This window comes from Cebus imitator, unplaced genomic scaffold, assembly GCF_001604975.1.
Source record: "Cebus imitator isolate Cc_AM_T3 unplaced genomic scaffold, Cebus_imitator-1.0 Scaffold80, whole genome shotgun sequence".
Taxonomy (NCBI): domain Eukaryota; kingdom Metazoa; phylum Chordata; class Mammalia; order Primates; family Cebidae; genus Cebus; species Cebus imitator.
Genome location: NW_016107395.1, coordinates 8,976,590 through 9,001,368, shown reverse-complemented (window position 1 = coordinate 9,001,368; position 24,779 = coordinate 8,976,590). Strand labels below are relative to the sequence as shown.

Here is a 24,779-nt window from a genome sequence, read left to right as displayed (position 1 = left end):
ATTTATGCCTACATTTTAGTAGGTGTTACATGTCCCTTTCTCATATTAAAGACAATGAGTATCTATAGCTCTGAAACCTCTCTGGGATCTCAGGCCCCTTCACTTTTGTAAAAATTAGGCCCCCAGAGGGCTTTTGTTTATGTGGCTTGTATGTATCAACATGTGCCCTGTCAGAAATTAAAGCCATGTTAGAAATTTTTATAAAAGAATAATAAACTCCTAACATTAATATAAAAAAGCATTTTTTATAAAAATCAACAATTTTAAAAAAATAGTGAGAAGATTGGAAAATCTTTTCAATCTAGTTTAATAGAAGAGGGCTGGATTCTCACATCTGCTTCACTTTTAATCTGTTGTTATATGTGTTTGGGTTGAAGTACATAAAGAATGTCTAGTCTCACATAGATAATTCAAAAAGGGAGGCATGTTTTAATAACCTTTTTAGGTAACTGTTGACTGTCTTATTTGATGCTACACTGAAATTCTTCAACAGGTGGTTTCTTAAACATCAGTTGTAATGCAGAATCTGAAAACCTTATCAGGGAACTTTTTATACTTAATTAACTTGCATTGGCCTCTCTTGTATTTGAATGTATTTTTTATCTATGCATGGTTTTGTAAAATCATGCCATTGGTCATTTGGAAAATATTGGTTCACCAGGAAGTGTAGAGCTTCTAAATGTTTACAGATTACTTTATGAATATCTGTCTGTTAATATCACCACCAGTCTCATCATTGAAAAGCTGTCAAGCTCACTCAAAACTTAGCTGAAACAAATTTTTTAAGATTCTAGCTTTTGCTTGAAAACAAATTTTATCACTGACAACAAATACTATCATTTGTTTTCCTTGAAATGTCAGGCTTATGCATCTAGTTTTGGGAAAATGTCTATCAAATACTCAAATCTGAATAATAATAGTTTGTCAGTTGAAATTTCAAGTAAAAATGGAGTTGTGTGTAAAAAAAAAAAAGTAGCTTACAATTCAAACAGTTGTATAGGTCCTTATCGTCCAGTCAACCATCTACTTTGGTATGTAACAACAGTGTATTTTGCTTACTTCCCATTTAGTCACATAGAATATTTTAAAAGGCGTGTTCAAGAGCTAATTTAATAAAACTAATAACCTTTATGCTGCATTAAGGGAATTCTCAGGTGAAACTGGCTTTTTCTCCCCCTGCAAGTATGTGGTAGTTAAGAATACGGTGACTACTTGTTTGTCACCAGTACCTCTGTGAGTGTTGAGTCACCTTTACCCACCATTGCTTTTGTACCATACGTGAAAACAGCAAATAATGTCTTAGTGTAATTACTAATGTAGTTTTGTTCTCCTATGTCTTCCAAAAGGGTCTTGAAGACTTACCTTTTGAGAACCGCTGCTTAATGTTGGCAGACTTACTGGCTGTCTTCTGCTAAGTACATCATTGTTACATAAACCAAGTCTTAGTTTTTACTTCCATTAATAAGGATTGTATTTTTTGTGGTCTCTGCTTTAGAGCCACCAGCTAGTCAAATGGGTTAAAGTGACACTTACATGCTCTTCTTTGGGTAGCTGAGGGAGGCCCTGTTGGTGTCCCAGCCATAACTCCATTTCTGTGGGTATAGCCTGTGCCTTGAGGGTGAGAGTTGGGGTCTCTGACTACTTCAGTTTGCTTTGCCTGGGTGCTTTGGGCAAACTAGAGGTGCTGGGAAATTAAAGCCTGCCTTCCTCAACAGCCCCCAAGCCACCACTGATAGGCAATTGGGCAGAGTCAGGAGAGGTGGCTAAGACACAACCCCTTCACCCCTAGCATCTGTTCTGTGCTATAACTCCCAGTGTTCCAGCAGGATTAAACTCGGAGTCTCTGGCTTGATAAACCCTCCTTTTGTGCATTATTATCTCTTCCTCTGTTTTACATCCAACTCTGCCACTGGTGCTTCTCGTAGTCACCTCTCAAACTTTATACTGGGGGAATTAAAAATAAGGCAAAATAAGGTTTCTTTGCTGACTATCTTCTAGCCTTTAGGGGAAGGAAGAACATTTTTTTTCTTCTTTTCTCAGAACATTTTCTTATGGTAGATGTCTAATAAATATAGAAATACCTTACTAAATGAATCTTTTAGGCTATGCAGTTAGCCGTACATACAGAAGTGTGTGGAGTATTTGTGCTTGGCAGTTTGGACCTGGAGGAAGTGCAGGTATGGGTGGTTGGCATTGTTCACCGTAAGTATTAACAGGCAGTGAGTGGGAGACAGGATCCTTAAGCAGCACAAGACCACCCCAGGTATTTTCCTCAGGGCTCTATAATAATTATTAATTGCTGGATCCAGTCTAGACACTCTGCCTGACTTACAAAGCCATCCATATTCTGTTTTCACACTAGCCATTTACTTGTCAATAACTCAGATTTTCTGTTTCACACTCATTCTCTTCACTGTGCCCCACCCATAAGCCACCTGTTCCTAATTTCCTCCAAGCTTATGCTTTGCTGCCCACCCCCAACCCATTGGATGCCTTGTACCCTTCTCTTCAATAGCCGTCTTAACTATTCTTTACAGCCTGTGGCTCTTAAACATGCATGCTCGTTTGAATAGAATATTCTGTCCATTCCTGTTTTGCTGGAGCCTCTCACATTCTCTGGGAAGCAGCACCATGTAGTGGAAAAGAACACGTGGTCTTTGGAGTCAGATAGTCTAGAGTTTGAATCCTTGATGTACCACTTACTTGCTGGACTTCAAGCAAAATGCTTGTCCTCTCTCTCTCAATTTCTTCTTCCATTAAATGAGGATAATAAAGTCTAAAGGGTGAAATGAGATGATGTATATAAACACCTAACAAGGTTAGATGCAATGTGGTTTGTAGGTGTGGTGGGGTGGGTGATGATATATGTTGATCATCTTTTATTTCCAATGTAGATATTCACAGTAGATCTCACTGTAGTCTGGGGACTTTGGTTTTCTGCAGCTCAACAGTAACGACTGTCTTTTTGACTCTTTGTTTTTTGACTGTTTGAAAAGTGAAACAGGAAAGTACATCTCCCTTTAGAGAACCTGACTTTAAATCTTTATATTTTTATACTTTATATTGACTATTTAGTGGAGGAGCTTAACTTACTTTCCTATATTTTGGCTTGTTTTGTTGTGTGGGTGGGGAAGTCCATGATAAAAGTGTGAGTTTAGATATGTATGTCTTAGTCCTGCCTGAATTCTTAGTTGTTCATTTAAAAAAAAACAAAACAAAAAAACAGATTGAGTCTGTTTAAAAGATGAAAAAAAGTCCGAAGAATCACCAATCTAAAAGACTGAGGTTTTGTAGATGGGAGGAGTTTAAAAAGAATTTAAAATTACTGCTTTTCTCTTCCTTCTCCTTTCCATCTCCCATGCTGGGAAGCCTTCCTCTTAAAGTATTAATGACACTGCTGAGATGACCTGTGTTCTAAGGCTACAGTGTTCACTAAGATTTGAATACCCATTTACAATTTGAGTTATCTAAAATTGGCTTGTTTATGGGTCTCTGGTCCCATTGAGTTTTCCAGAAGGAATTTATTCTTACTTCCTTTTAATTTTTTAAGACTGTAGTAAGAGGATGGAAAGAGGAGACCAGCTGAGCTTCTCATCCTGACTCTTCTGCCACCTCAGCGTGGCCAGCAGCAGTCTTGGTTGGCCTGTTGCTGAGTCCTTCAGCAGCTGCCCGCTGGGAAATCACCATTGGATGGGGGCAACAGCAGCCCCTCCTATACCAACAAGGCTCTGTGCTCTTCCTTTCAGAGACAGGATGAGATCTCTGTAACTGCTCCTGTCTTAGTGGTTTCTAGTGGTCTCTTAGGTCAGAGGTCACTTATGGAAATGTCTAGAGTGGCACTGTCCAATGTGGTGTTTTAACTTCAAATAGAGGAATCAAACAATTCAGTTTATTCACAATTAGCCACATTTCAAGTGCTCAGTGACCACCATGCTGGAAAGCACAGATGTAGAATATTTTCATCACTGCAAAAATTTCAACTGGACAGCAGTGGTCTAGAGATCAGATTTTCCATAGGGACAACTTTGAGAACCTGTTTTTATTATTGATTCCTGAATATCACTGTTTTTAAACTCATTGGTTATGTCTTTCAAAGAACTACTCTTTTAAGGAACTTCTTCAAAGCCTTTTAATTTAACAGGAGGGAACTTGATATTTTTTGGTTGCAAATTCTCCTAAAATTGGCTTGAGTAATAAGCATTTACTGTGCTCTTGTAGTAAGGTCTCCTTACAATGTGGGTGGGTGGTTCTGTTGCTCAGGGATGTGCTGCAGGACCCAGGCTCTTTCTGTCTTCCTATCTCACATCCCCAGTGTGTAGATAGTCTCCTTCAAGGTTGCTAGAAGGCTGATGCTGTTGAGAGATTAAGCTTATCGCTCAATGAAATCTAAAACTATAAGAGAGGTGGTTCTCTTTGGGCATCTCTTTTTATTAAGGACCTAAGTCTTTTTCATAGGTTCTCTGCAGACCTTTGTTAGACCTTTGTTAGGACTCTGACACAGGCCAAGCAAGACTGCTGCTGGCACGCTGTGGTGGCAGAAGAGTCAGGATGAGATGCTCAGCTGGTCTACTCTTTCCATCCTCTTACCACAGTCTTAAAAAATTAAAAGGAAGTTGGCCAGATGAGTACCTGCCCTTCTTTTTTTTTGGAGACAGAATCTCACTCTGATGCCCAGGCTGGAGTGCAGTGGCACAATCTTGGCTCACTGAAACCTCTGCCTCCCAGGTTCAAGCGATTCTCCTGCCTCAGCCTCCTGAGTAGCTGGGATTACAGGCACACGCCACCACGCCTGGCTAATTTTTGTATTTTCAGTAGATACAAGGTTTCACCAAGTTTGCCAGGATGGTCTTGACCTCATGATCCGCCTGCCTCGGCCTCTTGAAGTACTGGGATTACAGGCATGAGCCACTGTGCCTGGCATTTTTAACCTCTATGATGATAGGCTGGCTTTAATCTGAGCAGTATAAAGACTGAAAGTTTTGTTTTGTTTCCAACTCTTTGTTTTGTTTCCTGCTGTTTTCTCAGCACCTAGGATGGTGCCAGGTGCTCAGTAAATGTCTGTTGGATGGAGGTATTAATGAATCATGAGAGGATATTGTTAACATCTGTAGTATGCCACAGAAATGAATTTACACAATGAAGACTTGTTAGGCTTCTGTCTTCTCCCCCTACGCTTATTGTGGTACCTTGACCCAGACTCTCCTGGTTGGCCCTCCTGATGAGCTCTTAGATTCCCAAGTGTTTATGACAACTTTTAGTGAGGGAACAGTGGACGTCAGATAATTAGGACATTTGGCAACACCCTCCACCCAGTCCCTCTACTGTTAGGACTACCCATTTGCTTTTTAATCTAAATATCCAAACCGTAGACCGGGTTTGAGTTTGATATTTAACCATGTTATATTGCAATTGTAATTTAAGTGTCACAGAGCATGACAGTTTCAGACACTAGACTAAGAGTGGCCTTAGCCTGTTCTAAGATGTCACTTCCTGTGTTGGTTACTTCTTTTGGATTTGGTTCGGGGTTTGAGAATGTGGGCATCAGACAGTTGTTCCTAACCTTCCCAGGTAGGCTTACTCCTCAAAGCATCTAGCAGCTGGGTTGATGACACAGCCATTTCTGTTTCTTTTTTTTTTTTTTTTTTTTTTTTTTTTGAGACGGAGTTTCACTCTTGTTACCCAGGCTGGAGTGCGATGGCACGATCTCTGCTCACCGCAACCTCCGCCTCCTGGGTTCAGGCAATTCTCCTGCCTCAGCCTCCTGAGTAGCTGGGACTACAGGCACACGCCACCATGCCCAGCTAATTTTTGTATTTTTAGTAGAGATGGGGTTTCACCTTGTTGACCAAGATGGTCTTGATCTGTTGACCTCGTGATCCACCCGCCCCAGCCTCCGCCATTTCCTATTTTAATCTGGTGACTAAACCATGGCCCACTAAGCTGGACTGAACAACCATATTCCACTCTTCACCTCGTTGCTGGCGAAGTGCCCTGGTCCCAGTATGAGTTAGGTTGCTGCTGACTAAAGCCATGTGCAGAAGACAAAATGGGAATTTAGAATTCCAAGCTCGGTAGCCGGGCGCGGTGGCTCAAGCCTGTAATCCCAGCACTTTGGGAGGCCGAGGCGGGTGGATCACGAGGTCAGGAGATCGAGACCATCCCGGTCAACATGGTGAAACCCCGTCTCTACTAAAAATACAAAAAAATTAGCTGGGCATGGTGGCGCGTGCCTGCAATCCCAGCTACTGCGGAGGCTGAGGCAGGAGAATTGCCTGAGCCCAGGAGGCGGAGGTTGCAGTGAGCCGAGATCGCGCCATTGCACTCCAGCCTGGGTAACAAGAGTGAAACTCCGTCTAAAAAAAAAAAAAAAAAAAAAGAATTCCAAGCTCGGTATTGATGATGAAAGTTAGGAATCCTAAGATTGGGCACATGACTGTAGCAAGAGATTAAAGAAAAGGGACTTTTCACTGTTAATATATTATTCATACATTATGTCATATAAGGGACATTTTTTAAAGTTACGGTTTTTCTCTTTGGGTTTTTTTGGTCTACCAAGATTGTCATTGAACTTATTGTCATTTTGTCTCACTATTTTCAGACACCATATGTACTCCTAAATGTGGCATATGAAAATACAGTTTCTCTTTGAAAGAGTTGACTGCAGGAGTTGAATTTCCAGGTGTCCTGTGTGTTTCCAAGGGACAAGCTCTATTAAAACATGCAACCAAATTCTTCTCTTTATACTTGACTCCCTGGACACCATCTGATGTGTGGACATATTTGCTCTGCCTGCTATATTTGCAGGCCTTATTGTAATTAGTATTACTTTACAGGATTTGATGGTTTCAGCTAAGAGGAATAGTGGCTTTCTAAATATCTCTTTAGGTCCTAGCTCAGAGATTTGTATGGATGAAATAAGTATTTAATAACTATCCATTGAATTAACCGGTTGGGAAATGTTTTTGGACATACCTCCATTAATGTATATAGGCATTTACTTACCTTTTGTTCCAGTAGGGTTCCATTTCTTTTCTCCTAGCTTATGTGGTAATATAGTTCTTTATTTAGCCTCATTGCCTTTTTAGTCCATGATCTCTATTTCAATCACATTAGACCTAAATGTATTTATTAAGTGTGTAATCTTGGGCAAGTTACATAATCTTTTTGTGTTTTGTTTTCCTTACTGATAAAATGAGAGTGTTAACAGTATTTACCTCATTAGACTGTCATGGGTAAATGATTTAATATATGTAAAACACTTAGAGCAGCCACCTTTCGTGTCAGAACTACACTAGTTGGTCAGTTGCAGCCATTAGTTGGCTATGGATACAAACTCAACAAAAGCATTCTGTGAGCATTAGTTCACTAGGTGGAATTTACAATAAAGCATACTGCATTTAGTCTTATTATGAAAACCATGTGCTGCACATCCTTTATGTCAGTGAAATTTATAATAAGCTTATGTACAGATACACATGCACACTATTTTTGTCATTTTAAACACTTACCACCGGGTATCACTGCCTCCACTTTAGTCCCTGCAGCTTATGGATGGTTCTCGAGCATACGGATAGTGTCTGGATGTAGTTTATAGCAGATGCTGTTGGTATCCTACCCAGATCTCCTTTGCTGGGCCAGTGCATCCATCTCCCAGCTGCTGTGGGTATTGGCTGCTAATGACCCACACCTGTACCCTTCTCCAGAGGCCTGCTCTTCTTGGCTGACAATAATTGCCCAACAAATATGTTTGGGAGATTATGAGATCAGGCCCCAACCCCCTCCTGTTCCCCAGGGGTGGCTTATAGCCAATGACTATACAAGGGTGTAATAGCCCAGCCCCCTTGCCTTTGGACTAGACAACCTCTGTGGTTCAATCCATGCTCTAGAGTTCCTCATGGCATCAAGCTGAGGCTAGATTTCTGAAACAATGTCTTTGCCTAGTTTCTTCCCCCATTCTAGCTTACTTCTTTCAGTTCTAGTTTCTCCTGACAGTACTTCCTCTAAATCAGGTGTACAAGAAATGCCACCTCAAGCTCTGCGTGTGGGGAATCTGACCTAAGACATTGCTTATCTCAGTACCCCTGCTGTTTTCTTAGTTCCACCACCACTTAAGCAACTAACTCTCTGTTAAATAATCTCTAGCTTAAATTTCCTCTTTATTTTTGTTTTGTTTTCTTGGTTGGACCCTGCGTAATATGCATCAACCCTGTTCCTATCACATGTCTTCACATATTTAACATCAAATGTCCTTGATCCTCTTATTAAATATATACCTAGTTATTTTCATATAGTATAATGGTGAAATCACAGATTTTAAGACCTGAAAATTAGTTTCAAAGCCTTAGTCAATTATACTTCCCTCCTCAGATTGTTGTAAAAATTATATGAGCTTTTCTTCTTAAAACAGTACCTAGAAGGTAGGAAGTGCTTAATAAATGGCAACTGATATTATTCTTTCAAGAGATTTGCCTCCTGGGCACAGTGGCATGTACCTTTAGTCCCAGCTACTCAAGAGGTTGAAGCAGAAGAATCACTTGAGTCTTGAATTCAGCCTGGGGCAACATAGCAAGAACCCACCTCAAATTTTAAAAATGAAATTAAAAAAGAATTGCCACACTTTGGGTTAAATGCCTATCTATGTCTTGCTCCCAGAGGACCTGATGAATACCTCTATGATAGTACTTTATCACACTCTATTATAATCTTTGAGTTTTCTTTTATTTCTCCCAGAAAATACGAGCTGCTCAGTGTGGTCAGTGGTGTGTTGGCTCTCTGGGTATGGAAAAGACTCGATATATAGGATTTGCTGATTTCCATAGTGACATTACTCTCAACCTGGTTGATTTGAAGCTACCAACAGGATATCACTGAACACAGAGTTGGGAAGAAAAGCAACAGGTGTCCTTTGCCAGCTATGGCACACCAACTCCAGTCCCTGCTGTTTCCCTACACTTAACACAATATGTCAAACATAAGAACTGAATGTTCAGTGAATGACTAACATACAGTTATTAACTGGTTAGAACTTGATCATATGCAATCAATTGGTGAAACTCCTTGAAATCTAATTGTTGTTATGTAACCAGTAGTACCTCTTTCCTCCCCACGCACACATATTGCTCATCCTGTTCTTGAATGGAAGTGATGAAAGCATTCATGATGATGTAAAGGGAAGTGCCTGTGCCTTCCCTGGGCAGGTTGTCCACTGACTCATGCAAATCCCAGTTTTTTATTTATTAGACACATGACACTTACTTTACGTCTCTCTGCCTCAGTTTCCTCAGAGAGTTGGACTAAAGAATCTCTAGAATTTGTTCTAGTCTCAAATCTGTAAAGCTTAATTAGTATATAATTTTATTCCCTCATGTCTTCAATTTTTCTCATTCCTGTATTGAACTTTGAGTTAGATGTGCTGTATAATGGAAATACAAAGAGGAATGAGACATGACATCATGACATACCTTGGCTGATGAGAGTCTCCATGTGTTTTGTTTGTTTGTTTGTTTTTTGTTTTTTGAGATTGAGCCTCATTCTGTCACCCAGGCTGGAGTGCAGTGGCGTGATCTTGCCTCACTGCAACCTTCGCCTCCTGGGTTCAAGCAATTCTCCTGCCTCAGCCTTAGCCTCTCAGGTAGCTGGGATTACAGGCACCTGTCACCAATCCCAGCTGATTTTTGTATTTTTAGTAGAGACGGGGTTTTACCATGTTGGCAAGCTGGTCTTGAACTCCTGACCTCAGGTGATCCACCTGCCTTGGCCTCCCCAAATGCTGAGATTACAGGTATGAGCCACCATGCCCAGCCTCTCCATATGTGTGTTTGTTTTTTAATAAACATCTTATCTCATGGAGACCATGAGTGCACACTCCTCTGTTATTTTTCCTCATGAGTTATAAAGCCAAACAGATTCATACAAATGTATCAAAGGCCATGATTTTAGTGTTTCACAAACTTTAGCACTTTGACACATAGAGCTATTGTGCGAATAACTCTCTAGGTGAAATTAAACAAGGCTGTCCTGAACAGCGAGCAGTTCTGTTAAAAAAAAGTATCACGAAGATCATGTTAATAGTTTGGGAAGAAGCCTTGGTAGATGTCTAGGTCATGCAGCTCTCTGAGCCAGGTTTAAACTCAATTTGTAGAGAGTGTAGTTCATTTGAGACTATTAAAGTCTGAAAATATTCTTTTGAGTTTAAGTCTAGGAAGCATTTATCCTGCTTCTCGCACACACATTTTTATATAAAAGTCATTAAAAATGACTTAGATTTTGTGTCTTCCTTCAAGGCCAAATCCACCTATTGGCTCTACTGCCTTCTTTGTTCCCATCCACTGTTATCTCTGCCTTCCCAAATTCCTTTTCTACTCCATACCACAGAGTTTAGCACTTAATTTTTAAAAGATACATTGGTTTCCAGTAGGAATTACTGTCGGGAACATTTTTCAGTTGCTGAAAGCTCTTTTTAAAACGAGAATTTGTTTTGTTTTTGACAGGGGCTGATAATATCCGGAAATACTGGAGCCGCTACTACCAAGGATCTCAAGGGGTAATATTTGTATTAGACAGTGCCTCTTCAGAGGATGATTTAGAAGCTGCTAGAAATGAGCTGCACTCAGCTCTTCAGCATCCACAGTTATGCACTTTACCCTTTTTAATATTGGCCAATCATCAAGACAAGCCAGCAGCTCGCTCAGTACAAGAGGTATGTCTCATTAACATGACAACTCTTTGTCCCCGTTGCTTGTTGTACTTTTGCTGCGACATTGGAACCTGGAAAAATGCATGTAATTGGGAATATGCTGGTTATGCTATTTTCAACATGAAACCTTAGTTTTCGTAGGAAGCAGAAACCTGTATCAATCTTTTAGTGCTTGTTTATATACCTTACCCTATTTGGAGAGCACAGATATCTTTCTAGCTAGTTAGCAAAGGTTAGAAGATGTTTCTGGTTATATTTTTCATCTATTTTGAGGGGCTAAAGGCCTGGTTGTTTAATATTGTTTTAACCTGTGGACTTAGTTTATTCTCTTCTTCAGCTTTACTAGGAATACATCATGCATATTTCCATGCATTACTCACCATCAAAAGCCATGTTCTTGTACCTCTGAAGTGTTCAGTGTTGACTAGGAGTAATGGATCCTATTCTGTAATCTGCTAGGCTGAAAACTGATGTCTTGTCTTGCAAATTCCATGCCACCAAATACATTTTAACATGGAACCAGTGTTTATCTTCCTCATTTAGTTTTATTTCTTATCTTATATTTCTCCTATAAAAGCATGACACTAATTTTCGGCAAATAATTAGTGTCTCAGCCAACAGAGCTTCTGATTCATGGTACTAAAGTAATGAGATATGTGAATAGTTTTTAAAACTTAAACTATAGTGAATTATGACCTATGTACAGTGAAATCAGAACTCTTGATGTATTCCTTTATACTTGTAACTTTTGGGATGTGTTTTCTCGTCTCCTTCAGAAAATTGCGTGCTTCCTCAAGTGATTTTGGAATAAGATGATTAATATGAACAACAATCTTGTCCTTCAGTCTGAAAAATAAACGAGTAGCCAAGAACATAACATGTTCTAACTCCAGACCTCCCTCACACTTAGTGTGTGACCCATGGCAGAAAGCCTTATTCCTGTGCCTGGCTTCTCACCTATAAAATGAAAATAATGCAATTTATTATGATAAGTTAATAGGATTAATTTGGATAATTTACTTTGAAGTTTAAACACCTAAGTAGAACTATATAAAGTTTTTATTTAAATTTTAGAAATGTAGTTAAAAAAAAAAAAAAGGCAGGGACCTATTATTCAACAGGCAGAGCTCATGTCTCTCATTAGTTGCTTCATTCAGCCTTAAGTATGTAGCACCTTTTTAAGAATAGTTTGAAAAATACTTTATCTATAATATTAAGTAATTAAGTAAAAAATAGAGATAAAAAATCTATTCAGAAAGTCATTCATGTGAAGATCTTCAGCATTATAATGGTGGTATCTCCTGATGTGCTTTCAACACCTTAGGTAAATCTTTTAACTTCTCAGCATTGGTTTTTCTGCCTGTAGAGCAGATATAATAGTATGTAATGATGGGTAGTTTATAAGGTCCTTTGCTGAGAATGCATTGTTATTCAGCTATTCATTATGAAAAATCTGGTAATATGTATGTGTGCATTACTACATGAAGACAGTATCATGTGTGTATATAATATATACATAATACGTATACCTATTGATACAACATATAGATATAGGTGCCATTATAATTTCAGATCACTTTATTCAAGTTATTTGCAATATCTGAAAAATGATTTTCTTTTCTTTTTACTTTTAAAGTTTTATGAACGTGTTTATCTGTTTTCCTTAAACATCGTATAATTGAAACTAATGTATCTTTAAACCTAACATATGACTTATGGTTACCTTCCATAGGAATGAAAGGTGGTCACATTGAATAAAGGAAGCTTTTAGCAATTGATTGCTTCTGAGTAATCCTTGTGTGTGTTGGCTGGCCCTCTTTCCTTGGTGTAAAGAGCAAATATCTTTTTCCCCCTTTCTGTGATTCATCTTTCAGTAAGACTGATGGCTATAAATATAGGGTTGTCACAGATATAGTCTGGAAATGATGCTAAACTTGTATATAGTGGAGCATATGTGACTTTGAGGGTTTTTTTTTGGTATCCATTTGTACTTTTTTCAGAAATTTTGCTTGTAATGGAATTTGCATAATACCAATATGAGGACTGCTTTAAGTAAAGCATTTTCCCCATGATTAAATAAACATATACCATACAGGTGCAGGTCTGCACATTAGACTGCTTTAATGGGATACATGGGCAAATTCCAACATAGGTCTTAAAGTTTATGGAAGCACAGTGACATGCTCATACTTGCTTGGGTTTAAAAAGAAAGGGATAGATCCTAGATTTTTTTCATTTCTTGATGACAAAGAAGTTTCTCTGTGTAGTATATTAAAATGCCTTATTGAAATACTCTCAGGAATGTCTTAAGAATTAAATCAATACCTTGTTATTAGCATAAAAATGGAGTTGTGAAACTGAATCTTATACATTTTGTAAGCAATAACCTCAAAATGGTTGGGAGCGGGCATTTGTATTATAGAAGAGGCAGTAGAAGATTGAAAAGTGAGCAAAGTCACATGTTACTAGAAATATATTTAGATAATGGTCATCTTTTTATTCTCTCTTTCATAAAGGTATTGCACATCCTGTGCCCTATTGCTGATAAGCACTTTTATTCCTTTGCACTTGCTAATTTGTATATGTTTTGTGGAATTTCTCAATGCTAAAAAGATGGTGTTTTACTCTGCAAAATACTTGTGAATTTTAGGCAAAATTCTGACCTGTCACAATCAAGGAAGATGCATTCAACTTACCAAAAAGCACTGAACTTTGATGTAGTTAGAAAATATAATCAGTCATGAAGGGTATTGATTGTTCTTCTCCCTCCGTTGAAATTATTACATTCTGTGTTTAATGCATACGGTGTACAATAATTTATCCTGTCACTGGAGTAAAACTTTACAAACACACTTACTACTTGATGAAGACATCAGGATACTGTTGACTTTAGAAGTGGGTAGAAGCCAGTGAAGTTCAAAAGAGAAAGTTGAATTATCAGTGGGACTCCAAAGAGAATAAAAATCATAAGGAAGTTATATATGTAGTCCCCTCCCTTACTGAGAGTGTTGCTATGTTTGTGGAGCACAGAGTTAAGAAATGATGACAATGGTTAAAATTATATGTAATCCACAGAGGCCAACATGCCCAATTATTTTCTTGCCCTTTCAGAAGCAAGTGGAGTCTTGTACGTTACGTATTTTTTCTTTCTGTAATATACCTGGTAATGACCTGTGTTTAACTTACCACAATTTTAAGATTTTATGTCTTGAGAACTGATAGTGAAAACATGTATTTTTAAACAAGCTTAAAAAAAAAACACACAGCGAAACACTAGGAAAAAGAACACCCTTTACATACTGTCTGAAAGCCAAGCAATTCTTGGAACAGATGTTTGTTATATTCACTTTGGGGAGGTGTAGTTACCACAGTTTTCCAGAATTTACTCATATCAACTGTTTTTCTCTATAGAAAGCATTAGAGAAAATTTATAATTATGTCAAGTGGCCCACTTGGTACATAAGGGAAAATTCTGATCTAATTTAAATAATAAAGCTATAAAATGAGAGAAATCTTAAGGGTAAATATGTTGGTTTCTCATTTGTATTGAATTGTAATTGTATCTAATTTGTTTTACAACTCCCATAGGAGAGCATACTTCAGTTCTGAAGTTATTTAATAGATCAGGAGGATTTTATGAGATGTTAAGTTGATATAGTAGCCAATAAATATAATCCTATTTTCCTTCTACACAGTTGCTGATTGTGATTCTTTTACCTCCTGGTTTTTAAAATCTTATTTTCATTTTATTGGACATTATTGTGTCTTATGGAATGACACGTTTTGTTAACATGAAACCATCTATATTTTCAGCAACCTCATCTGGTTTGATGTTTGTCCATAGTCTTAATCCAAAAGTATTCAACTTTTTCAGAAATCGCAAAAGTACAGTGTTAACTATTTGTTGAATATGTTCTATTAAAGCAAATACTAATTGAGAAATATGAAGACTGTGAAACAGAGTTTTGAAGCTGAATTATAAGGTCGAATGACTCTGTTGGTTCCATGGTTCATTAACACTGGAAATTACAGCTTCTAAATTAGGGTGTCAGTATTAAAGTTAAAATTTGTGATCAGGCCATCTCTCAATTTTTATGCAGTCTTAATTCAGTTTTATAATGCGATGTGCATAGAACTTGCTGTTATATTTGAAAAACATAAAATATAAATGCAAGAAAATTATTCGCAAATATTTCTGTAACATAAACATTACTTGTTTTTTAGAACATTTTTTATTTTGGTTATAAATATTCAGATTTTTTTGAACAATGCATTCTTTACTCTGTGTCATGAATAGTTTATTTAATTGTCACTTTTTTAGTTTATAAACATCTTCTGGAAGAGGGTGCTAGTATGTTTCTATGGTATTTAACTATCACATTTAATTATAACTACTTATTTATAGATGATTAGTTCTACATCGTGTACTGTTTTTTTCCTTTCTACAAAGGATCAGACAGAGTTTTGAAAGACTGAAATTCTCGGGCAGTCTATGTCCCTAGACAATAAACTATTATGTAAATTATTTTACATTTACATTGCTTGTAATAGATCATTGCTTTTTTGGTAACTGTATGAAGTAGTATCTTCTCTCACTTCACGTGGCAAATCTTTTATTAAAAAATGTAAAGCAGTGTTTAAATCATGTAAAATACTTAGATTAATTTAATATTACTTTCTGTATAGGTAGAGAAATGTGTTCGTAAAACAATCATTGGAAAATGTCATATACTTTAAATCTTAAGAGTTTTCCAAGTATCTTGACCTGCCTCTTGGCAGCATTTTATAATACTGATTTGCTTTTACATGGAGCAGTGTACATGCCTATGGTGTGAGCAGTTTGAAAACTCCCCTATGGGACGTATTCTTACTCTAAAATGATATGAGAGATACAAACTGTTTTTCTTCATTCCTTACAGATGTACTACACGCTATTACAATTAAATCTTGAGGAAACAGTGAGAGGGTTTGGAAGTCAATTTTTCACTGAATGACTCAGCTATCTCTTGAAAATATTTATTAACCTGTAAGAAGAGCTGAATTAGCAATCATTTCATTATGTACAAAAATGTCATTATTTTAAGTGTATTTCAAAGAGCAACTTTTAAGCTGAAAGTACTAAAACAGCCGGAACATTTCATTTATTATACATTCGTTCATTTTTTTCTATATGCATTTTTTGAGAAAATTAATTTTGTGTACCCGATTTTCTTGATTCTGTGTCTAGCCACCTTGATCTCACTATTTTTTCCTCTGTATACCTGTGTTTCTTGCATCCACCAGGCAATATGATTAAAATGTGCCTTGTCCACCAAATGCAAAATTTCCGTGAACAAATACGTTATGTAAGAAAGGTCTATTTTATCAAACAAATTATTTAGGTGAAGTAACAAAGTAATACATTTCAAAATATGACAATGCATATAAAAAATGAATTTATTATGTTCTCTTCTAAAACTCCCATTCCTTTCCACTATCTTTCTTTCTTCAGTCACATACATATCTTCATTTTCTATAAAGTGGGAACATTTTGAAACCTCTGTGAATTTTTACTCTTATTTATTCTCTACATCCAGACTTTTCACTGTCTTATTCTCCCACTTCTGCCTTTGCAGTGCTTCTCGGAGTTTCCTAATAGTTTATACCCTCAGATCTCCTCTTTTCTCACTATTTTTCAACACAGAATAGAACAAGCAAACTTCCTGTCAATTTTTCATGATACCCATATTTTAAAACCTTCTAATATTAAAAATCTTTCAATTCCTCTGGAATCGAATGAAACTCCACAGATCTTATATGTTAATGTGCATTGGATTCCTTTTTCACTAGGAAAATCCCTGATATGGTTTGGCTGTGTCCTACCTAAATCTCAACTTGAATTGTACCTCCCAGAATTCTCACATGTTGTGGGAGGGACCCAGGGGGAGGTAATTGAGTCATGGGGGCCGGTCTTTCCCATGCTGTTTTCATGATAGTGAATAAGTCTCACAAGATCTGATGGATTTATCAGGGGTTTCTGCTTTTGCTGCTGCTGCATTTTTCTCTAGCCACTGGTATGTAAGAAGTGCCTTTTACCACCCGCCATGATTTTGAGGCCTCCCCAGCCATGTGGAACTGTAAGTCCAATTACACCTCTCTTTCTTCCCAGTCTTGGATATGTCTTTATCAGCAGCATGCAAGTGGACTAATACAACCCCCTCAAGATGATATATCACATCAGGAAGCCTTCTTGAATGCCATATCTGAGTTGGGCACCCTCATCTGATTTCTTTTGGCAACCTGGGCTTATCTAAATCATAATATTAGAATTTTGCCTATAGCTTTTCTGTCTACCCCTTAAGGTTATAAGTTCACAAAAACACAGGAATAACAGCTTGTTTATGTCTCTATGCTCAGTAAACAGCCCTCCACATCCATGGGTTCTGCTTTCATGGATTCAACCAACCACCAGTTGAAAATATTCAGGAAAAAAAATTCTCTGAATTTAACACATACAGTCTTTTTGGCAATATTCCCTAAATAATACAGTATAACAACTATACATATAGCATTTACATTATTAGGTATTATAAGTAATCTAGAGATGATTTATTTATTTATTTATTTATTTTGAGATGGAGTTTCACTCTTGTTACCCAGGCTGGAGTGCAATGGCGCGATCTCGGCTCATCGCAACCTCCGCCTCCCGGGTTCAGGCAATTCTCCTGCCTCAACCTCCTGAGTAGCTGGGATTACAGGCACGCGCCACCATGCCCAGCTAATGTTTTTTTTGTATTTTTAGTAGAGACGGGGTTTCACCATGTTGACCAGGATGGTCTCGATCTCTTGACCTCGTGATCCACCCGCCTCGGCCTCCCAAAGTGCTGGGATTACAGGCTTGAGCCACCGCGCCCGGCCTTAGAGATGATTTAAAGTGTATGGAAGGTGTGCATAGGTTATATGCAAATACTGCTTCATTTGATATCAGGGATTCATGCATCTCAGATCTCATGGGAGGTTCTGGAACCCATCCTTGAAAGATACCAAGGGACAACTGTATTTTGTTTGAAAGAGTGACTACCTCTGTGTCTTACCACACATCCTTTATTTCTTTTCTTTTTTTTTTTTTTTAAAGTCTCGCTCTGTCACCAGGTGCCAGGCTGGAGTGCAGTGGCGAGATCTCCGCCCACTGCAACCTCCGCCTCCTGGGTTCAAGCAATTCTCCTGCCTCAAGCTCCCGAGTAGCTGGGACTACAGGTGTACGCCATCATGCCTAGCTAATTTTTGTATTTTTAGCAGAGATGGGGTTTCACTGTGTTGGCCAGGATGATCTCGATCTCTTGACCTCGTGATCCACCTGCCTCGGCCTCCCAAAGTGCTGGGATTACAGGCATGAGCCACCGCCCCTGGCCCACACATCCTTTCTTACCGGCTTCATGCCGTCAACTTCATCCAGATTTCCTTACTCTCTCTTTACTCAGTCTAATGCATCTATTTTTATCTTTGAACATAAAATTTTTTCTTTTCCTCTACACCAAACCTGATCTTTGAATATTTCTCACAAACCACATCTTCCTCAAATCCTCACCACCCTAACCATGTTGATACATAGTTTTAAAAAGCTTCAACTTGTTAATTGTCATATTTACAAATGTTTCATTTTATGTTCCTACATTTGTATTTGTCTATTTGGGGACTTTGTTTAACAGCATATCAGGGTACTCTTCTCTTCACAAAATCCCTCATAGAAAGTGACAGGACATCTTAACCAAATAATATTCTTTTAATACATTTTTAAATAATTGCCTATATTTTGTCTTATGAGCTTATTTTGTTTGCTAGCATCAAAATCTATTTTTTTCTCTTTAGATTTATCAGATAGAGACTGGTAAATAATGAAGCTCTAAGGGAACATAATGACATGGCTTAAAAGTGATGAATTCAATTTAATAAAAACAAATGAGGCCATGGTGGGCAAATCACTTGAGGTCAGGAGTTCAAGACCAGCCTGGCCAATATAGTGAAACTCCGTCTCTACCAAAAATAGAAAAATTAGCTGGGCATGGTGGTGTGCACCTATAGTCCCAGCTACTTGGGAGGCTAAGGCAGGAGAATTGCTTGCACTTGGGAGGTAGGGGCTGCAGTGAGCCAAGATCACACAACTGCATTCCAGCCTGGGTAACAGTGCACGACTCTGTCTCAGAAAACAAACAAATTTTTACAAAGTAGCCTTTTAATTAATAAAATTATTTATTACATTAGTGAAACTTAGAAGGATTTTTTAAAATTCTTATATTTAAGACTTTGTATACATATTTAAATATTTTATAATAATGAATCATTAAAGTAAGAGGCTGATTTTATCTAAACAATATTATTTGGCTTCTTTCTGATCCTTTTGAAGTAGTATATATTTGTGGTGTTGTAGTGGTGATCTCCACACTTTATTTTTGTCTGTTAATATTTTATTTTATAAAAATTAGTATTTCACTAATCCTCATTCAACAAAGCCAATGACTGATTTGAGGCAAAAGTTTAAGGTACCTTTTCCTTGTCCCTTAGTTCCTTTCATTTATTTTTTTATTTGCAAAAGAGAACTCAGTCACTACACATTCCATAGCTTACAAAGTTAATAAAACATTTGTCGAGGTAAATTAATTTGAAAATAGACACGTAGTTAATGTCAGTAAGGTGCTTTGAAGATAAAAAGCACAATAAGCGTTAGTTATTATCATTATGATAATTATTATCATTATTATTATTACATAGTGTCTGCTTTAAAATACCCTTGGTTGCTCTGGAATGGCTGAGACTAATGAGAGACGTTAATCTGTTGGATTTTATCCAGAACTAAGGATTTGAGACATGATGCACAAATGGTTTACTTTTTTTCTTAATAGATCAAAAGATATATTTGTTTATTTTTTCCCCTGAAAAAAACAGAAACAAAACTTCCTGTTGATTCTGTAATGCAGAAGCATTGGTACTTATTTTGAATAGTTTGAATTTTCTTATATAATCTCTGAAAATATGCCCGAGGAGAAAATATAGGTCTTCTTAAAAGGTTCAGAAAACGTAGCCATTGATTTCTGCTTCACGTGATCTCTGAGTTGTGTGGAGCTTAAAACTATACTTTTTATATATTAAAAAAGAGAATAGAGCATAATATGGGAAGAAAATATGAAATCTTAGTTCTTATAAAAATCTTAGTTCTTATATCTTTGGGAAGTTATAAAAATAACTATAACTAATTAGATAAATTAACCCCAATAAGAATATCTTAAGGAGGAGTCTTTAGATTATTCTTTAGAGAGAAGACTTCAGCATTAAGCAAAACTCTTTGCAAGGTACTGCAAAGATTGGCATCACAAGTCACAGAAATGAAGGAAATATTGAAACATTTTAACAGGTAAATATATGAAAGTCAAATGTACCTCCAGCCTCATAATCAGTAAGGCATTAGTGACATGTCTGAAGAAGACATTCCCTAATATTATTGCAAATTAAGTAATAAAAGACCTCAAGAGAATGAAAAGAGAAAAGGTGCCTGAAGCCAATGAATTACAATTGACAACCTAAAGGCAGTTGAAGAACCAATTGCTAGAGTGATTGCAAAGCTATTCATAATGTGCAGCAGACAGAGCACACCAGAAAGCTGGAACAATGCCTTCAGTTCAGCAATATTGCTTCAAAAGAATGGAAAGAGGGGAACGGGAAGAGCCACTGACCCTGAGACCAATTTCCAGGCAGCTGCACAAACTATATACTGTAATTAAAGGTTTTGACCAGTAATCACAGCAAAGCTAGACTACAGAAGTCTGGGGTAACCAGCAAGGTTTATAATGAGGCAGACATCCTTAACTTAAAGCATGGAAAAAACAGGTAAGAAAGCCAGTCCACTTCTGGCAGTGACTTTGAAAAGCTCTGCTGTGTTAGCACAAATACGAAAATCACATATTTTTGGCCTTCTTCCCTGAGAACAAAATCATGTAATAAAAGATACCCACTTTCATCTTTTGAGATGAATAGAATACTCTCCTACTTAGAAATAGGCATTTTCTTCTTGTCACTGTATTTATTTCTTCCTTACCTATGAATTGCATGTCCCTTTGATGAAAATAATGAACTGGACATGTACAATGGTACATGTAATAGACTGAATGCAACTTCGAAGTGGCCACTCTTCCAGGGTACGTAGGCTCTGAAGTGAATTAATTCACACCTGAGTAATTTGCTTATAGTAGCTCCTTTTGCTTTTGTTTATTGGTGTCTACAATCTCTCATTCTTTTTCTTTAATAATATAGTTTATATTCAGCCAGGACTGTAATATTTAAGTAGTCACATAACCACTTCGAGTATTTATATGATGAGAAAAGGGTTATCTAGTAGTTCTGAGTGAAGATACGATGCACACTTTTAATACAAATAAAAAGGTATACTACAAAGGTCTAATGAAGAAAAATATCTCATTTTGAAGGTACCACGTAGCTTTCAACTGACTGGGCCTGGTAGGGTCTTTGCTGTGTTTGGTATCACAGTATCTAATAGTGAAGTGGTGATTACCTTCTTTAGTAGAAATTCTGAGATCTAAATTGGTACACATATAAATCTTTGACAACAAAAAATATATATACAAGTTTTTTACTAGGTTGCAAAGGAGAAGAGTCAAGTAGGGTTTAATTTTGTTTTATTTAGGCTTACATCTTAATATGTTCAAGTATCTGGATTCAGTTGCCCTAAACACCATATACATAGATTGAGTTTTAATTCGTACTACACTTGACATAAGATTATGGGGTTTCATAAGAATGATCTATGTTTAGATGGTAACTAACTCCATAAAATAATTGAGATTGTTTGCATAAATGAGAAGTTAAACCAATGGAGCCATATAGGAACAAGGTTCTACATATGAACTCTGAAATAATTTAGAAGTCACATACAACAGTATAATTTTAACATGTAGAATTTGTAATATATTATTTCTTTTTAGACACTGGCTATGACTTATTTTTTGTCAAGCCAAAGCAATTCTTTATTGAAAGGGGCCAGAGTGGAACATCTGGGTAACTTGTGTACAGTTTAGACAGGGAGAACAAAGAAATAATGCAATGAAAATAAGAGCTTGTCAGGGGAGTCCTTAGAGAACAGCTGGTTGAAGAATTACAATTGTTAACTGTGCTATAGAAGAAAGATAGTCTCTCATCAGGCTTAGCATATTTCATTGAAGAGAAGGCTGAATAATCATTAGAGGGTTCCTGAAAAATAGATCAAAAAGGATCTTGAGATAGAGGTATAATGTATATGCACTAAATAGTATTGCTATTATTATTATTATTATTGGAAAGCAAATCATTGTGCCCAGATAAATGCCCTTATTTTCTAAAACATGGCAGAAATTGTTTAGAAAGATCACTTACCTTCTTCTTATATATAAAGATTTATGTTTTACTCAATTTTCATGTAGTTTCATTTAAAGTGGTATTTGTTGGGCCAGGCATGGTGGCTCACACCTGTTATCCCAGCACTTTTGAGAGGCTGAGGTGGGCAGATCACATGAAGCCAGGAGTTCAAGACAAGCCTGGCCAACATGGTGAAACCCAGTCTCTACTAAAATACAAAAATTAGCTGGGCGTGGTGGTGCACACCTGTAATTCAGCTACTTGAAAGGCTGAGGCACAAGAATTGCTTGAACCCAGGAGGCAGATATTAGAATGAGCTGACATCATACCACTGCATTCCAGTCTAAGTAACAGAGTAAGACTCTGTTGTAAAAAATATATAAAATAAAAAATAAAATGGCATTTGTCAAATTTATTGGAGAGTTAAGTGTAAATATTTGAATTATTTAAATGTTTATTTAATATGCAAATTGTCTAAATAGACATCAATAAATGTGGAAATGTGTGTTTCTGCATATTTTGGATACCAATTTTACATATTAACTTTGATGTTTTTCTTTAAGTTTGGACATCTTTCTATTTTCTTAATTAACACTGGCTTTTCAATGACTTTTATATTAATAAACAAAGTAAGCCCATTTTGTAAGTGAAAAAAAGAAAATAGGTTTTGAGGCAAAGCGTAAGGTCAGCAGGTTGCTTGAGCAGTGAGTGATCTGTCACTGTTGATGGAAACATTTTTGAGCACTGTAGCTATTATTTTTTTCTTTACCAGAAGTTCTTTGTTTTCTTTTCATATTACTAAATCTTTTAAACTGTATTAGCACAGTTTTCTGCTCTAGGGAAATAGAGTCTTCTTTAATTATTCTGAATATTGTAGTAGCCCTTTAATTATTTAGAACATTAGTTCTAGCAGTGTAGATGCAGAAAGTATATTTTGTTGAAGCAATGACTAACTTCTAGGTCCTAGACATGGCTTTTTTATAAAACACTAAATATGAATCTGTGATTTTGTGATTTCATCTGTTAAGTATGGAATATAAAAATTATAATTCTTTTATTACTTGTTCTTATTTATACTCTGGTTAGTCAAAGTTTTGTTATATGGTTCTTTAGCTGTGGTAATGCTGAACTGAAAAATGTATACTATTTAAAGTAACATCGTATTTTTAAGATGTTAAAGGAAGAGATGAGGCTGTAATTTATGGATTTACTTTTACCACAGTTATTTTTAGAATAACGGTTCTAATTTTGTTTACAAAGATGCATATATTTGTCAAGAATTGTAGTTGAGATTACTTGATCCATCTTCCGTCAATTAAGATTATATGACTAAGGTTCTATGGAAAATGTATTTCTGTCATTTTCATTTGGATCTCCATGTGATATTACATAGTTTTTAAATATTCAATCTTATTTTAATAATCAATCTGAATGATTAATAAAGCCATGTGGTTAAATTTTAAGAAGATACAAAAAGGTATACAGTGAAAAGCAGTTCAGTTTTCTACTCAAGTGCCTGTTCAGCTCTAATTTACAGCACTCAGTCTTAAACCACCCTGCTTTATTACCAAAGTTTGAACGTCAAAAGGTTAGAAATGCCAACTTAGTGAATTTTCTTTCAACAAAATGAAATATGGACTATCTATCAATGTAGTCCATATTTAAATTCATTAAATTCCTTCAAAATGATTTTCTTAAAGATAGTACTTCTAAAACACTTGCAGTAAGACTTAATAATCATTTCAAGAAAATTAATTTAATAGTTTAATCTCTAGCTTGTTACCAAGGTGTGAATTTTTAGCAGCTTACTGAGTCAATTGATAAAAAGTTATGTGAGCAATGCCTTACAGCATTTTTCAAATGTTCTGCTTTTTTCTTTATATTTAAGTTCTTTCTGGATTTTTGTGATTATAGACAAAGCTCTTGATAAATATCTTTGTACATGTTTCCTTGTATATGCAAGCATTTCTCAAGTGAATACATGTAAAATTGTAGTTGCAGGGTCACAGGATATACCCAAATTTAGCTTGATGAATATTTAACTTGGCACTTTGGTTTGGAGATGACAAACAGTAAGACTTGGAGGTCAGAACTTCTGGATTTAAATCATTCTTACTGTTAAACATCTAAATTATATTGGGCAAAAACTTAAGTCTGTTTTCTCATCTGTAAAATGGGGCTAATCCTAGAACCTACCTGTTTAGTGAATGGTGAAGATTAAAGAAGGGCACATAGAGAGTGCTTATTCAGTATGAACAGTTGCTCCCTGCTTTCTTCCCCCTCCTTCTGACAGGGTTGTTAAGAGGGTTGAAAGGGTTAATGTTCCATAAGGCAATTATATCAGTGTCTGGTAGAGAGTACGTGTCTACCATGGAGCATGGGAGTGCTTTTTAAATACACAAAACTAAAACAAATTTCAACTTAGTTATAAAGGAATATATTATATGCGGTGTTCTGGTCAGAATTTTTTTTTAAATCATTAGCCGATAAAATGTACTTTTCTCTCTAGTTAATGAGAAAACCAGGAAAATCAAATCTTTTGGTGATTTTCACTTGTGAAATTTGATACCAAGTCTTGTTCTTTAAGATGTTCCAGATATACCTTTCTGCCCTCATTTTTAATATGTCAGGTTTGCAGTTCTGTTATATTAGCAGTGGTATTTTTTTTTTCCAAAAAGTACAAATGCAAATATAGAATGTT

The 24,779-nt window shown here is 36.5% G+C and overlaps 1 protein-coding gene across 9 annotated transcripts in view; it reads left to right on the top strand.

Annotated features, from left to right (window-relative positions):
* The window catches only part of ARL15 (ADP ribosylation factor like GTPase 15), a 420,933-nt gene that overhangs the window by 185,570 nt on the left and 210,584 nt on the right, over positions 1-24,779 (top strand). For 7 of the 9 annotated variants that reach the window (XR_005201073.1, XM_017533220.2, XM_017533219.2 and 4 more), the window contains one exon: positions 10,491-10,699. Coding sequence is in view for 8 of the 9 variants with exons in the window: in XM_017533220.2 (XP_017388709.1) it covers positions 10,491-10,699 (209 nt within the window). In the remaining variant the exon portion in view is untranslated. Of the gene's footprint in view, positions 1-10,490; positions 10,700-19,575; positions 22,282-24,779 lie in introns of those variants that run through there. The other 2 variants (XM_037740190.1, XM_017533222.2) reach the window with 1 other exon arrangement.